Below are 17,592 nucleotides of genomic sequence, written 5' to 3'. Positions count from 1 at the left end.
CTAGCTGCCCCCAGCATTTACCATTGCCAACCACATCTCCTTCCTAGGTTTTTGTGGTGTTGTTGTCTTGTGATTTTCTTCTACCTAACAGATCCTTGTCAGTTCCCTTTGCAGAATCATCATCCATGTCCCTCCATCTTGCCATGAATGTTACTCTGGGACTTTTAGGGAGTTTGTTAGCTTCCATGGACTCAACTATTATCTCTCTACAGATGGATCCTAAATCTATTTATTTTTCTCTCTTCTCAATGTCCCATAGGTATCTAACTCAACAATCCAAAACTCATTTTCTTTTTCCTAAACCCACTCTTCTTAACCTTTCTTATTTTCTCCTACATATTGCCATTTGACAGATTGTGTGGATTTTAATCTCTTCTGTCTCTTGCATCTATTTCCTTCTCTTCACTCACACCACACCTTTCTAATTCAGGTCCTTATTATTTCTCACCTGGACGATTACAGTAAGTCTTAATTGGTCTGCCTGTTAAATCCTTCTTCCAGTTCATCCTTCCACTGAAAAATTAGTTTTCTAACATTGCAAATGTTCCTTTGCTTCCTTGCTTAAAAGGCTTCAGTGGCTTTCATTGCCTCTGTGATAAAACATAAACTCCTCTTATTTGGCACTTAAGCCCTTCATATTCTACCTTTAATCCATGTATTTAGGCTGATTGCACATTGCTATCACTTATACACCATGTTCTAGCCAAATAAACCTACTTGTCTTTCTTGAATATAGGATATCTATCTTTAGTATCTTTGCTTTTGCACAAGTATCCCTCTTGCTAATAATGCTCTCTTTATTTTTACTTCTATATTTTAGAACTTCCAACTGCCTTCAAGGTTCAGTTCAAGTGCCAATTACTATTAAAAAGCCTTTCTATCATCCCTGAAATTACTGTGTATTTTATTTGTATCATCCTATATTCAATTATTGTATACATCATTATATCCATAGGAGAGGTTGTACCTTGTAACGGATTTGGATTCTATGATTAACATAGCAGCTGGCACAAAATAGGTACTTGATAAATACTATTCACTGCACCATTTAGCTGTCACATAATTTCACTCACCAAAATGTTATTCTTTCCCCTTCTCTTAAAACATTTCCTCAAGTTTCTAGTGTTCAAGACATTCTTGTTCATCTCTGTCTGGATAGGTATATGAATATAGTATCCCACTTCAAATAGTTTAAAGTTGTTTTGATATTGTTTGGAATACCACGACTAATAAAGATCATATACTTCAGAGGAATTGAAAACATGGTCCTTACTAATAAACCCCAGCATTCAGATGTCTTTACCATAAGCCCTAGTTTTCTTATATATGTACCTACACTTTCTTTCTGAGAAATGACATTCAACACATTTGTTCAGAACATAGTGTGCATTGAATCTGTCTTGTCACTGATTTGCATCTTTCTTGACCTCTGCTTTACTGATGAGTGAGGACAAAACAAAAACTAGATAGTTCCTTGATAGCGACTGTAACAGAAATATTCGCAATATATGCACATTTCTACTTTTTTTCCTTCTTTATGACCTTAAATTCATTACTATGTATGCCATATTTCCAGTTTCAAGGTTTCATTGCCAAGGTTTTTTAATGCTCTTAAGGAAAGCAGATAAAAGAGTTTTCAGAAATATTTCTTCCCTAAATCCATAAACATATCCAACTTAGACAAATCACCACTGATTTAGCTGATTATTAGGAAGTCATTATTCAAAGAGCACTTGCGACTCAAATTCAATTCAGCAAACATTTTTAAAGAATCTTCTATACTTCTTACTATACACCATATTAAGTAATGGGAATAGAAATTCCAAAACAAGAATAATTCCCACTTTCAGGGAGCTCAGATTATATAATACCTTGTCATTTCCTGGCCTCTTAACTCCTACAAATCTAGAATACAAATATAGTTATACAACTATAATCTTAATTGTAGGCAAAACTTTCATATTACCTATATAACTCCTCATGAGTAAACAGTTTTATTTTGACCAAGACATGTTTTATTTTATTTTATTTTATTTTATCTTTTGAGTCATGTTCTATCACCTGTAGTTAAATGAAAACTTTTTCATTTTAGTAGACCTTTTTTGAAGACTCAGATTTTCATTAAGGACAAAGTTACCTTTTAAAAAAATCTTATTTTTTTTTTAATTTAAACTTTTATTTTTCAAAACATATGTGTGGACAATTCTTCAACATTAGCCCTTGCAAAATCTTGTGTTCCAATTTTCTCCCCCCCACACACACACCCACTCTCCTCTAGATGGCAGGTAGTCCAATACATGTTAAACATGCTAGATATGTTAAATCCAATACATGCATATATATTTAATATACTTATCATGCCATGCAAGAAAAGTCAAACCAAACCAGTTTAAAAAAAGAGAGAGAAAGAGAAGCAAAATAAAATGTAAGCAAATAATAACAAAAAGAGTGAAAATGCAGTGTTGTGAATCACACTCAGTTCCCACAGTTCTCTCTCTTGAGTGTAGATAGCTTTCCTTCATAGCTGAATAATTGTAACTAGTTTGAAACATCTCATTGTTGAAGAGAGCCACAGGACGACAAAGTTACTTTTTCTAACTATGTGTAAGGTATCAGATTCTAAGTGAATGCTGAGGTACATAAGAAATGAAGCATTTTGAAATGGCATTTTACTTAATTTTTATTGACCAAATGAAATTTTGTCCATCTTTTTTTTTTTTTGCATCATAGACAATTTTTGTCAGAGAAGTTGCTATTGCTATTCTTTAATTGGCTAGTGACTCAATGACTCTTCCATTGATAAATAAATCTGATTTGGTTATTGAACTTCTGTTTACTATTTAATTTCTCCAATACAAATTAATTTTTCATTGTCTTTCGTTATATTGTATATATACTGTTATCTTATTGAGAAATTTTTGAGACTTTATAATGTCAATATTGAAAGCTTTTGAGGTTTTTATTTATATATCAAATATACATATTTTGTATTTGTGGATCTTAATTTGTACAATGGAATCATATAACATGTTCTACCCTGGATGACAGCAAGAGACCTTCACAGGGGAAGGACTGACTTTTATTTTGCATGATGTTAGATTACACAGTAATTCAGACTACTAGCACTGATGTTCAGTATTTGTGACTTTTATCAGTAATCATTTCAAACTCATCGAGATATTAGCCACCAGAATATGAAACTATATTAGTTATTATGTAAACTAAATTAATTGACAGCTAATATATGTCAGTAATTTTTCCATATTATTTTTTCTTGTTTTATATAGCTCATATGTTAATATTCAAGAAATAAAACTAGTAATGGAATTAATTAAGCTAATCAAAGACAGAAGAAAGGACATCACTATACGTAACATTGGTATAATCACACATTACAAAGCGCAAAAGATGATGATTCAGCAGGAATTGGACAAAGAATTTGAAAAAAACAGGTAAAGGGGACTTAAGGAGCCCACAAATATACACTACTCTTTTTGAGAAAAATGACAAAAGAGAAGAATAAAAGGGAAGGCAAGAGAGGAAAAGTATGGAATCTCAAGAAGGGTAGCATACCATGGGTTAAGTAGAAGACCCTTAGGTTTTGGGTTTTGGGTTTTTTTTTTTTTTTTTTGATTTGGTTGTTTTTAGAGAGCTGAATATATAAGTGCAGGGAAGTATCTAAAATAATTGATAAATTGGAGTCCCATATATAGTAAGATGTGACAGAGTCAGGATCTTAAGTAGTAGGATTAACTTTGGTCAGGAGAACAAGGAACACTTTAGAGGTTAAGAATGGAGGAAGAAAGTTGGTAAAGTTCAGAAAAATTTTGAGATGAAAAGGAAAGAGTTTGAAATTGGAGTTCCTGTCAGATGGCATATTTCATAGATGAAGTCATTTGCTAAAACTCAGTGGGACTGGATTGGATTTAAAAACTCAAGAATAGTGTAGAAGTTTTAGAATAGTAATTATGGGGAATGTAGTAGTTAGCTAGGAAAAAATTAATCCTGCCCCACTTAAACCCCTAAATTATTTTTTAGCTCTAAATTATTATTTAGGGACTTGGTAAATTTTCTTTACACATAGCAGAATTGAATAAAAGCTACCTCTGAATTGAATTTAAGAGCTAATTCAACATTAGTCTTTAATAAACTAATGTAATGCTCAGCATATCATTAATTTTGTTTTGTTTTGTTTTGTTTTTTTTTGATCAAAGTTAATGTTCCTATAATCAATTTTTTTTTTTTTTGCAAAATGTTCTAATGCTTATCTATAATGAGATTTTATGTATTTAATCTTTTAAATGTCTTTTCACACAGATAGGAACTACCAGATACTGATATCAATCCATGAGCACATGATTTTAGTTGAGCTAAAAGACTTGTTATAATCTTAAACAATTTATTTTCTCTGGATATATTTTTTTGGCTACTGCAATCAAATATTTTTTCTTTTGGATTTTTTTTTTAAATTTAATTTTATTTAATAATAACTTTGTATTGACAGAATCCATGCCAGGATAATTTTTACACAACATTATCCCTTGCAATCACTTATGTTTCGTTTTTTCCCCTCCCTCTCCCCCCCCCCCCCAAGATGGCAAGCAGTCCTATATATGTTAAATATGTTGCAGTATATCCTAGATACAATACATATTTGCAGAACCGAACAGTTCTCCCGCTGCACAGGGAGAATTGGATTCAGAAGGTAAAAATAACTCGGGAAGAAAATCAAAAAATGCAAATAGTTCACATTCATTTCCCAGTATTCCTTTTTTGGGTGTAGCTGTTTCTGTCCATCATTTATTCAGTGAAACTTAGTTAAGTCTCTTTGTCAGAGAAATCCACTTCCATCAGAATACATCCTCATACAATATCGTTGTCGAAGTGTATAATGATCTCCTGGTTCTGCTCATCTCACTTAGCATCAGTCCATGTAGGTCTCTCCAAGCCTCTCTGTATTCATCCTGCTGGTCATTCCTTACAGAGCAATAATATTCCTTAACATTCATATACCACAATTTACCCAGCCATTCTCCAATTGATGGGGATCCTTTCATTTTCCAGTTTCTAGCCACTACAAACAGGGCTGCTACAAACATTTTGGCACATACTGGAAACAAATAGAATGTCATAACAATATAAATATTGGAAATATATATATAATAAAATGTCACAATAATATGTAGGGCATTTTGCTCTATGGTTATACCTGTATCACTACAATGTGTAGTGCATTGAGTAGCAGTTTGAAAGATTGAGAGTTCCATATATATGGTACTCAGTTCTGCCTTTTAGTGTAAAAGCAACCAACATGTAAAGCCCATGACAATACTGCCCAACCTCTACACCAAGGAAGTCAAAGGTCCAAACAAAAAAACGAAAAGTATATATTATTTCGTTTGTGCTTCACAGCATGCCTCAAGATAGGTAGAGCAGATCCTATTGTTCCTATCTTACAAATAAGGGAGTTATTTCAGAGAGGTTAAATCATAGAGAGCTAGGACTAGAACCCTAAACTTCTAACTTCCTGGTTCCCTTGTACCTTTTTCCCTTGTATACACGCTTCTCCATAATGAGGTTTTTTTCTTCTTAAATAGACCAGGAGAAGTTGACACTGTGGATGCATTCCAAGGTCGTCAGAAGGATTGTATTATTGTTACATGTGTTCGAGCAAATGCTTCACAAGGCTCCATTGGGTATGTCTCCCCCTTTTTTTTTTTTAAATATGTTTTGAAGGTCAATTTTATTTCTGAGTATTAGACTATCTTATTAAAAGTTGATCATTGTGTTTTTTTAAAAAAAAACTTTCAAGTACTAAAAATAATTTGCTTTTATATCATTCTGAAGCTTGTTATGAGAAATGAAAACTTCCTATATAGTATCTGTGTATATTATATGTATATCATATATATACACCATATATGTATATGTATATGTGATATATATCATGTTATGCTGCATATTATATTTTATATTACCTTTTATATTGACTCATTTTTCATTATGGATCTGTTCTTTGTGCTTTATTAAGTAAGTTTAATATTAACTAAAATAGATTAAGTAATTGCAGTAGAATTGTTATATTTGAGTTAATATGGTTGTTTCTTAGCATGCAGGTTCTTTTCTCCTCATTTCTAGTTGCCACATCTCGTCAAATGTGATATGTGTCTATTTATTATTAGTCCAGCTATTAAAGTGTCTTAGGGACATGAACGTGGTAGTGCTTTCTAACATGACTAAATAGTATTTTTCTCAATCATCATGAAGATACTTTGATCTAAGGTGGTAGTGGGAAATAAATTTCCCCTGCTTCCTATTTTACCTTTTTTAGGATGAATAAAAACTGATGATAGAATACTCTTTTCTAGAATATTTGTATGTTATCTAAGTAGCTCCCAAATTTTCATTAGAGAAAAGATTTTAAATATATTGAATTTAAAAGTGTGTGAATTGTGTGTGTGTTTGTGTGTACACATACACACACAATGTCTAAGACTCAGTCTTCATTAGATGAAATAATAAGTCTCTGGTCTTCTGATTGACTTAGACTTAAGGTTGAAAAGTGATAAGTGAATCACAATCAGAATTAAGTTGAAAAGCAACAGTAAAAAGTAGAAATCACTTTTCTCTAGATATCTCTGATGTGATAGCAAGTGAAAAAGCAATTTGATCTTTATAACAAAGGAACCTCAAAAAAATATCAATGTGTAGTCTGTATCTTTGTTTAATAAAAGTTTGCTTCTTTAGAAAGAACATTTAATTTTGTGTTATTTATTAGGTTTCTGGCAAGTTTGCAAAGATTGAATGTAACCATTACTCGAGCCAAGTATAGTCTGTTTATCCTTGGACATTTGAGGACATTGATGGTAGGTACATTACTTATATTTTTTTCTTTCTTGCATCTCTGCCAGAATTCTTTTGTATCTTACCATGAGGATCTGCTCAGAATAAAAAGTGTTACAGATTTTTTTTTTCCTTGTTAATTTTAACAAGCTGTCATTTAATTTGTTCTTGAAACAAGAAGTGAAATCTCATATTTTAGTTGTATAACCCAAAGGGTGCTTCTCTCTTTTGAAATTCCTTCTAGCTTCTGTGAGCTTCCTACAAAGCTACCCATCTTTTTCTTTCTCCCACCTGTCCCAATACACATGTTCTGTTTTCATAATTGATATTTCCAGCTCAGTCTAAGGTAGGGCAGAAGGCGTGGGAGTGGGGAAAGAAAGAAAAGGTTGTGTGTGTGTGTGTGTCTTTTCTTCCCTACTTCATTATTATATTATTATATAGCCAACTCTTAGGTTGAGGTGGCAGTGGCAAACTTTCTTTTGATGGATGTTTTGTTTTCTAAATATAATGGCAAGTAAAATGTTTGTGGCAACCCTGTTTGTAGTGGCTAGAAACTGGAAATTGAATGGATGCCCATCAATTGGAGAATGGCTGGGTAAACTGTGGTATATGAATGTTATGGAATATTATTGTTCTGTAAGAAATGACCAGCAGGATGAATACAGAGAGGCTTGGAGAGACTTACATGAACTGATGCTAAGTGAAATGAGCAGAACCAGGAGATCACTTTACACTTCGACAACGACATTGTATGAGGATGTATTCTGATGGAAGTGGATTTCTTTGACAAAGACTCAGTTTCAGTTGATAAATGATGGACAGAAGCAGCTACACCCAAAGAAAGAACACTGGAAAACGAATGTGAACTATTTGCATTTTTGTTTTTCTTTCCGAGTTGTTTTTACCTTCTGAATCCAATTCTCCCTGTGCAACAAGAGAACTGCTCGGTTCTGCAAACATATATTGTATCTAGGATATACTGCAACATATCTAACATATATAGGACTGCTTGCCATCTAGGGGAGGAGGTGCAGGAAGGGAGGGGGAAAATCGGAACAGAAGTGAGTGCAAGGGATAATGTTGTAAAAAAAATTACCCTGGCATGGATTCTGTCAATATAAAGTTATTATAAAATAAAATATTAAAAATATATGAATAAATAAATATAATGGCAAGTAGTTGCCTTCAGAAAATCAAATCCTCTCATTTTCTTATAAGAATCTAATTGAATTTGCAGAAATAGTAAAATCTTGGGTTCTAAGGTTTTTATTTCCACTAGGGGGCATCCAAGTACTATATTAATTCTTCTTTAATTTAAAACTTGTTGGATAGGATTCACATTTAAGAGACTCCTTTCTCTCTTCTTTTAAGAAATCTCTTTTCTCTACCTCCTTTTCCCCTTCTTGTCTCTAACGTTTCTTAATGACCTAACTTTTTAGACTTTGTAGCCAAGTCAAGAAGTGAGACTACTGGGAAAAGAAATCTTTTTTCTGAATTGGGAACACATTAATTCTTATTCTGCTCTAAAACATCACCTCTCAGCCAAGTCATGATCAATCAACTTCATCAGAATTTTTTTTTTAAATAACTTTTTATTGACAGAACCCATGGCAGGGTAATTTTTTACAACATTATCCCTTGCACTCGCTTCTGTTCTGATTTTTCCCCTCCCTTTCTTCCCCCCCTTCCCCCAGATGGCAAGCAGTCCTTTATTTGTTAAATAGGTTACCATATATCCTAGATACAATATATATATATATATGCAGAACCGAGCAGTTCTTTTGTTGCACAGGGAGAATTGGATTCAGAAGGTATAAATAACCCAGGAAGAAAAACAAAAATGCAAGCAGTTTATATTCATTTCCCAGTGTTCTTTCTTTGGGTGTAGCTGCTTCTGTCCATCATTTATCAATTGAAACTGAGTTAGATCTCTTTGTCAAAGAAATCCACTTTCATCAGAACACATCCTCATACAGTATTGTTGTTGCAGTGTATAATGATCTCCTGGTTCTGCTCATTTTACTTAGCATCAGTTCATGTAAGTCTCGCCAGTCTTCTCTGTATTCATCCTGCTGGTCATTTCTTACAGAACAATAATATTCCATAACATTCATATACCACAATTTACTCAACCATTCTCCAATTGATGGGCATCCATTCATTTTCCAGCTTCTAGCCACTACAAACAGGGCTGCCACAAACATTTTGGCACATACAGGTCCCTTTCCCTTCTTTAGTATCTCTTTGGGGTATAAGCCTAATAGAAACACTGCTGAATCAAAGGGTATGCACAGTTTGATAACTTTTTGAGCATAGTTCCAAATTGCTCTCCAGAATAGCTGGATGTGTTCACAATTCCACCAACAACTTCATCAGAATTCTTAAACTTTCAAAGTTTTTATTTACATTATTTTAGTCGTTGCATGTTTATTACATTCTAGTACAGTTAATTGCATTACAATACATAGCATTCATATTCAAAAATGTATTAAACCATTCCTCATTCGGTGGAATCTCTTTATTTTTTCAATCAATAGACAATTTGTTTTCTTTTTCTCTTATCTCTTCCTTTCCTTCATGTGAAAAAATACTCCTGTAACAGATAATATCAATAACTAACATTTATATAGTGTTTACTATGTCAATCAGTGTTAGTAATTGGTTTACAATTATTATCTCACAACAGTTTTGGAAATAGATACTTTATTATCCAACAGATGAAGAAACAGAGTCAGTGAGTTGCCCAGAGTCACATAGCTTGTGAGTGTCTAAAGCCAGATTTGAACTAAGGTCTTTCTGACCACAGTCCCTAACACTTTATCCTCAAGCAAAACAGATTCCCACATTGGTCATGTCTAAATGCTATCTTATTATGTGACTTAAATCCATTGTCTCTTAAGAGGTGGGCAATATATTACCCATGTAATTAATGGGTAATGATTAATGTAATCAATGTTACATTGATTATATTTCCTAAGTCTTCCAGTTACTTGTCTTTTTGTTAACTATTGTTAAAATTGTTCTCCTGTTCTGCTCACTCCATTCTGCATTAGTTTATAGAAGCTTTTCAGTTTCTCTGAAATCATTCCTTTCATAATTTTTTATTCATAATAGTATTCCTTTATATTTGCATATTATAATTTGTTCAGACATTCCCCAGTTGATGGGCATGCTCTTTAGTTTTTGTTCTTTGCCACTACAAAAATAACTGCTCTGAATAATTCTGTACCTGTAGATTCTGTTTCTTTTTCTTTGCTCTCTTTGAAGTTTAGATAGAGTATTACTATCACTGGGTCATAGAGTATGCCCAGTTCGATGACTTTTAGGGAGTTTTGCTTTCCAATATGACTGGAATTCACAGCTTAACCAACAGTTCATCAGATTGTCTCTTCAAATCTTCAAACATATAGTTGGAATTAGGCTTTGCTGGCCTAAGGAGGGTAAGGTGTAACCTCTACTGCTTAATTTACATTTTAAAAATTATTAGTGATTAGAATTTTTTGTTTTTTTTATTTTCAAAATACATGCAAAAAGATAGTTTTCAACATTCACCCTTCCAAAACATTGTGTTCAAATTTTTCTCCCTCCCTTCCCTCCTCCCCCTCCTAGACAGCAAGTAATCCAACATAGGTTAAACATACACAGTCCTTCTAAACATATTTCCACATTTATCATTCTGCACAAGAAAAATCAGATCAAAAAGGGAAAAAATCAGAGGAAAAAGAAAACAAGCAAACAGCAAAAAAGGTGAAAATGCTATGTTGTGATCCATGTTCAATTCTCATAGTCCCCTCTCTGGGTGCAGAACTCTATTTCACTTCTATTGGAATTGGCTTGAAAGTGATTAGAATTTATAGTGAATTTAAGTGACTTAGAGAATTTTTTCATGTGATTATTAATTGCTTGCATTTTTTCCTTTGGAACCTGTTATAGTTCATATCCTTTGGAGAATAACAATCTTAGAAATTTGGGTTAGTTCCTTCTATGTTTTGGAAATTAACTTTTATCAGAAACACTTGTTGCAAAAATGTTTTCACCATTAATTGCCTTCTAATTTTAGCTGTATTGGGTTTATTTTGTGCAGAAACAAAAATGTGCTTTTTATCATCTGTCTTCTCTTATGTGTACCTTAATTGGCCATGAACTGTTTTCTGTATCACTAGATCTGAAAGGTATTTTTTCCTTTTATTTATGATCTTTTATGTCTTAAGTCACATAATCCATTTGGAGTTTATCTTGGCATATATTGTGTGACATTTCCACAAGTCTGCTTTCCAATTTTCCCAGTTTTTGATTTGTTAATGTATGGAATCTTTGGGTTTCTCAAAACTTTTGGCTAATATTTCTTATTTCTTTATGTTCTAAACCTTCCACTATTTGATATCGCTTTCACTCTTTTAAAAAAATTATTAATCTCTATTGACTATACTAACTTTTTCCTTCAGATGAATTTTGCTGTGATTTGTCCCATCACTACAAACTATCCTTTGGTGATTTGATATGGCCATTAAATAAGTTTAATCTAGATAGTATTGTTATTCTTATATTGACTTGGCTTCTACTTTATTTCTAATTTTTTGCTAAAGCAAATGGACCTAGTTGTGGTATTCATGGGTCAAAAAATAGACAGCTTATTGACTTTAGGGTCAGAATTCCAAATTAACTTTTCAGAATATTTTACCCAATGCACAGCCCCACTGTTAATGCATTAGTGTGCTTGTCTTCCCACTGCCTATCTATCCATTGCCATTTTCCTCCTTTGTTTTTTTTTGCTAATGTAATTGCTATGAAGTAAAAATCTGTTGTTTTAATTTGCATTTCTTTTACAAGTGATTTAAAACATTTTTTCATGTGGTCATTGATAGTTTTTCTTTTTTCTTTTTGATTATTGCTTATTCATATCCTGACTGTCTTCCTAGTAATTTTTGTCAAAAGGTAATTATTATCCTAGTATTTGATTTCCTTGGGTCTGTTAAACACTTTGCTACTATATTTGATTGCTTCTGGATCTTGTTTACCTAATCTATTCCAGTTATCTGGGGTTTTTTTTAAGTATTATTAAATGATTTTGACATGTATTACTTTGTAAATCGTTTGAAATCTGATACTGTCCAACTTACAATGACTTGTAGATTCCTGGTTATGTTGTGATTTTATGGTGTACATCAAAAGATCAAGGGAGACTTGAGTGGGTAATTTAAGAGTTGCTTTACAATATTTTCTTTCATCCTTGCCTAAATAAAACTGTTTTAGAAATATATTTAAATATCTTAAGAAATGGAAGATGTAAATCATATACATAGATCATGTTTGGGTATTTTTATTTTATGATCATTGTTGTTCTTTTGTTTCAAGGAAAACCAACATTGGAACCACCTGATTCAAGATGCTCAGAAAAGAGGTGCCATTATTAGGACCTGTGACAAGAATTATAAGTATGATGCGATGAAAATTTTGAAACTCAAATCTGTGCCACAACGAAGCCTATCACACCCTCCCACGGTAGTGCCAGAAACCACTAGATTCCAGAACAGCTTACCACCCAGCAACAAGCCCAAAGACATGATGAACAAACCTGACAGTGGTATTTCTAAGACCATTTCTGTGGCTTCTCCACGGCGCAACAGCACTTCCTTGTTACCTGCTGAAGTTCAACCCATTAACTGCAGGGAAGCTGTGGTTGTTACAAAAGCTGCTGAAGTACCTGTTGTTCGGGACCCAAGATTAGCAAAGAGAAATGAGCGTGATGCCACAGAGAAATTCTCAGGTGATATACAACCATCCAGTATCCAGCATCCAAGAGTGACAGTACCCATATATGAACCTAGCCTTCCTTTAACTCCTCAGGACTCCAGTATTGTCATACAACACCTTTTTCCAAAAGTAACATCCTCCAACAATTGCAACCTGACTGCACAACTTGAAGCTCCCTCTGCAAATATTTCCATGCACACAAACAAAAGAAAAACTAGTGAAGAAGAAGGATCTGGTTACGGAAGAGAAGTGACATCTTCTGGAGAAGGACAACAAGAAAAGCATGAGTCTAAGAAAGACTGTCACTTAGACAGGGACTATTGCTTGGACAGGAGGAGAAAAGAAAACCAAGACAGTCATTCAAAAAGAAGAAAACTTTCATAGCTAAGGTCTTGAGTCTCAACAACAGGCAACATTTACCAAAAGGAATATTTATTATAAGAAATGCAGCTTTGGGTGCTCAGTTAATAAGAATAGAGATGTTAAATTTATTTTTAAATTTGGGGCCATTAATTTCCCCTAGAACTTGGAAGATTGTATACTCTTATTTAAACTTATTTTCTATTGGTAATCTTTACAAATGAGTGTGTTTTTCTGTCTTGAATTTCAGAGGACCTTTGTGCATCAATGAATAGTGTCTTTAGAGCCAGAAAAATGAAATGTAGTTCTGTTGTTCTTCCTTTTTAGAAAAGGAAGCCAGATTTGGACAAATTTTGTAAATGTAGAGATGTACATTTGTATAGCAAAGAACAAAACCTTTTTAAGATTTAATCTAGTTGCTATTTTGCCTTTTCTTTCTCCCTGGCTCAAAATGTTTGTTCATTTTTCAGCAGAGCAAAGTCATCTTTAAAAGTGGGGGTCACTCTAGTGCTATTGTAAGCCTGATTTCTTTCACAACATAAGTTGTTTGGAAAAAAGCTGAGTTGGTGATAGTGGGTCAGATGTCTCTAGTTCTATTTTAAAAGCTGACTGGCCTCATGGGGAAGCTTTGGTGAAAGCATTTGGTTTAGATGGAATTCTGCTTATCTTGTACATTTTAAAACAAGGTTTTTGCACAAGATGGTTAATTTCTACAAGGGTTCATCTATCTATTTTTACTAAATTCTTAGTTCTCCACTCCAAATTCTCTTTCTTGGCAATATTGTACAGCTATCCTAGAAGAAGTGAGATACTGTAGATTGAAGGTAATGCTTTGAACAAATACTGAATAGTTGAACTGGATGGTCTCAAAACATCATTAAAAACCACAAGGAAATAAAAAGAAACTTAATACTTCTAATTGGAATAGTTTATAAGGTGATTAGGGTTTGGAAATACTTGCAGATTTCTCACATTTTTTAGAAACTGTGTAACTTTGATAAAAGTATACTGCTACATTTTGGTAACTGGTGGTACAAATTATAGCAAAGATTTAAATGGATTTCCTTTAGTTAAGTGGGTTTATAACTTTTTGTCCCTTCTTAATTTCATTTTCCTTCCTTTTTGCTATAGAAATTTTTTCTAAAAAAAGGTCTATTTATCAATGTTGTGTGAGGGGGGAAAAATCTATATTATTTTTATCAGAATTGCAAAGAGGCACCTTTGTGGGGGGAAAGGCATGGTACAGGATTTGATTCTTTTAAGAAAGCTATCTGATTTTGGCCACAGGTACACACACACACACACACACACACACACACAGGAACAATTGTTTGAAGTGTTTTTTTCACAGAAGTATGTCTAAAAATAGAGGGGTTAAAAAAGAGAAATTTTCCAAATTTATTATATAAATTTGCACTTTATGCAAAAAGAATGAATTCTGTATTTGGGCTTTTTGAAAGATCTTCCTATGTGTAGAATGTTTGCAATCATCTCATGGATCGTTTAATTCTTAAGCCACTTTTGAATTTTTCCAAAAATTGACAGTACATTTCCTCTGGACAATGCATGTGTCTTTTACATTGGTTTCCAAACATATAAGTAAGGGATAAAATGAAAATATCTCTTAACAGTAGCACCTTTTTTGATCTTATGGTGCTACACATTCAGATTATGTTTCCTTTGCTTATGGATCAAAGGAAGAGTGATAGGAAGAGTTAGATTTGGGGGAACATTTCATTAATTATAACCAATGTGTGGGTTTCAAAAGATTAGATGTCAGCTTTTATTACACATCTTTGTCAGGGAATTGCCCTTTTATGAATATAAATTGTTTTTTTCTAAAGTTAGTGCTTTCAATTTGGGCTTTTTTCTGCCAGTAAACGACTAAGAAGGGATGAAAAAAGGTAATATGAAAGATTTCAAAGATTTCAGATGAAATAGTTTGTCTTTGTTTTGGATATCTTTGAATCCTCCTCAGTCTATTTATGTTCACATGTAGATTGTCAAAGAACTTTACCCTCAGATTTAGGATTTATTACCATACGCTAAATTGGCCTACAAATAGGTGTTTTCAGTTAAGTCTGGGACCCAAGCTCAAACTGATTTATGGTTCCTTTGTTTTCCTGTTAATAATTCCTTCCTAGAGACTAATCAGATAAATATCACAAAAATAATAAAGGTATAAGGGGAGGGTTCCATGGGATTAAAGGAAGAACATTAGGGAAAGTCTATGATAAACAAAAAGCATCCAAAAAATGAAAAATAAAAGTATAACGAGGACATTTGGCCTATAGGATAAAGGACATCTATACTTTGAGCAAATTCTCTTATTCAAAGTAGACTGTTGGTAGGTACCTTGTTGTAAAGCTTAGATCTCTTCTAACTGTTGTTCCCTACTCACCTGATTGTTACTACCAGTAGGAGAGATGAAAATAATGAGCAGCTTGTGCATAATCCTACTGAACAAAATTTTTATACAAAAGCAAATACTTCTAGCAAAATAGCACTGTATTATCTAAGTGAATTAGAATCTTCGTTTGACTTTATGCAGCAAAATTATTTTAAAATCACTTTGGTTGGGGATTAACCTAATAATTTTGGACATGGCAAGCAGTGAATTATTTTGTTGGATAGTAGCAGGTGAGTTTTTATGTTAAGGTTCTCTTTGCCTTGATATTTATGCACAGTCTCTTCAAGTATCATTTTTGTATTTTTGATATGTTTTAGATTTTTTGCATCACTTTTGACTTACCAAGTACAAACACAGCTTGTTAGAACTGGAAGGGAGTTTAAGGCTCAAAAACTTTATTTTACAGAGGATAAAATTGAAGCCAAGAAAGGTTAAATAACTTGCTCAAAGTCACAAAATGGAGGCAGCATTTGAATCCAGGTCTCTTGGCTCCAAACCTCTTGCTCATTCTTTTCTACTTCATTACCATCCTGTTTATAGAGAAGAACAAAGAGGCTCAAGAGATAGTCTTAGAGAAATTAAATTCGTTTGCATGTACTAAATAGGAACTACACCAACTTAAGGGTACAAAAACAAATTATTGTTAATATTGTGCAAAATTATTGGATAATTTAGGCTTTTTAGCTCCTTTCCACCATTTTACAACAGATACAGCAGAAGATACTTTTCCCCAGGGCAGACATTTTGTATTTTAATTTGTTTCATGGGTTGTCCTAGTCAATTAGTAACCAGGCAACTTGTGGGAAGGTTGTATTTAGCTAGATAAAATGGACTCAGTATTGCTAGTATCATATTCAAAGCATTTGTCCTTAGTGGTGTAGTGTTTGAGAACTCAGGATACCCTCACCTCCATTCCACTAACTACTTTGGAGTTAGATTTTTGAGGATTTGATTTCGTTGAATGCTCAAAGTCAATAAACATTTCATGGGATGCAAGATCATCTTGCCTTGTAGTGCTCATGATAAATATACAAAAAAGGACCATCATAAAGATCATTGCAACTTTTATATTTTTTCTGCACTGGATGGTAGAGAAAATTTATAAAGAATTCAATAATATTTCCCAAGTCCTTATAACAATTTGAATGCAAAAAGGAACATTGGAAATGGTGGTTCCAAATTAGGAAGTGTGAGTCCAAAGGCTATACGGTAACCTCAAGCCTATCATAAATGGTTTACAAAGAAAATTGGAAATACTAGACATGGTGAACACTGAACATCACAAAAATGTAATTTGGTAACTTTAATAAGAGAGAGGCAGCAGCATAATGAAAAGAGAGCTAACCTCAAAGCCAGGAAGACATGGTTTTAATTGTTAATTGACTATACTATACTGACTGTGACTGGGCAAATCATTTAACCATTCGGTGCTATAGGCAGATATCAAGGACTAATTTACAAAGAAGATACTAGTTTTTATTGGTGGAGAAAATTTCTTCATCTGGAAATTTCCCAAACTAATAAAATTACAGAACCACACACTAGATGTTATCCTTAATAGACAGGAAATGATTGGTTACTAATATAAAAGTCAATTCCCAATCAGCTTTTTCTTGTGGTCAGACCCTTGTTATCCAGTAAAAATCAAAGTGGACCAAATTAGAAGAAAGGATAAAGATGAGAAGAAAATACTATGTGCCATTAAACAACATTTTCAACTTGGCTTATTCAAAAAAATCTATTGACTGGTATAAATGGAAACTGGATAAAGGAAAAGACATTAACATCAACTGTGACCATTTTCCACGTGAGTTTAACCAGTATCGATGAACTGCCACAACTATGAGGCGAAAAGCACCATGGTCAGTCAATAATCTCCTTGCCAATCAGAGGCATGGTAACTGAGAGAAACAGCAATTTAGAATGTGAATTTATTTTACATAATCTTGAGGGGAAAGGGAAATTTTCAATGGTATTGACTCAGTAGTAGAGAGAAAAACACATTTAAAGAAAACTTGGAATGAGACCAAATTAAGTTAACATAAACATATTGTTTCCCCTAATAGAATGTAAGCTCCTCCTGGGCAGGGACTTTTTTTTTTTTCCTCAATAGTATTTTATTTTTCCAAATACATGTAAAGATAGTTTTTCACATTCATTTTTGTAAAATTTTATGTTCCAAATTTTTCTCCTTTCCTCACCTTCCCCCTTCCCAAGATAGCAAG

The 17,592-nt window shown here is 33.2% G+C and overlaps 1 protein-coding gene across 1 annotated transcript in view; it reads left to right on the top strand.

Annotated features, from left to right (window-relative positions):
• The window catches only part of SETX (senataxin), a 55,928-nt gene extending 39,560 nt beyond the window's left edge, over positions 1-16,368 (top strand). Inside the window, exons 21-24 of the mRNA XM_051980203.1 lie at positions 3,288-3,452; positions 5,598-5,696; positions 6,779-6,866; positions 12,199-16,368. Of these exons, the coding sequence (XP_051836163.1) occupies positions 3,288-3,452; positions 5,598-5,696; positions 6,779-6,866; positions 12,199-12,981 (1,135 nt within the window). The 3' untranslated portion in view covers positions 12,982-16,368. The remainder of the gene's footprint in view (positions 1-3,287; positions 3,453-5,597; positions 5,697-6,778; positions 6,867-12,198) is intronic.
• Positions 16,369-17,592: the final 1,224 nt, after the last annotated feature.

Source organism: Antechinus flavipes, chromosome 2 (assembly GCF_016432865.1).
Source record: "Antechinus flavipes isolate AdamAnt ecotype Samford, QLD, Australia chromosome 2, AdamAnt_v2, whole genome shotgun sequence".
Lineage (NCBI taxonomy): Eukaryota > Metazoa > Chordata > Mammalia > Dasyuromorphia > Dasyuridae > Antechinus > Antechinus flavipes.
This window is presented reverse-complemented; position numbering and strand designations above follow the sequence as displayed.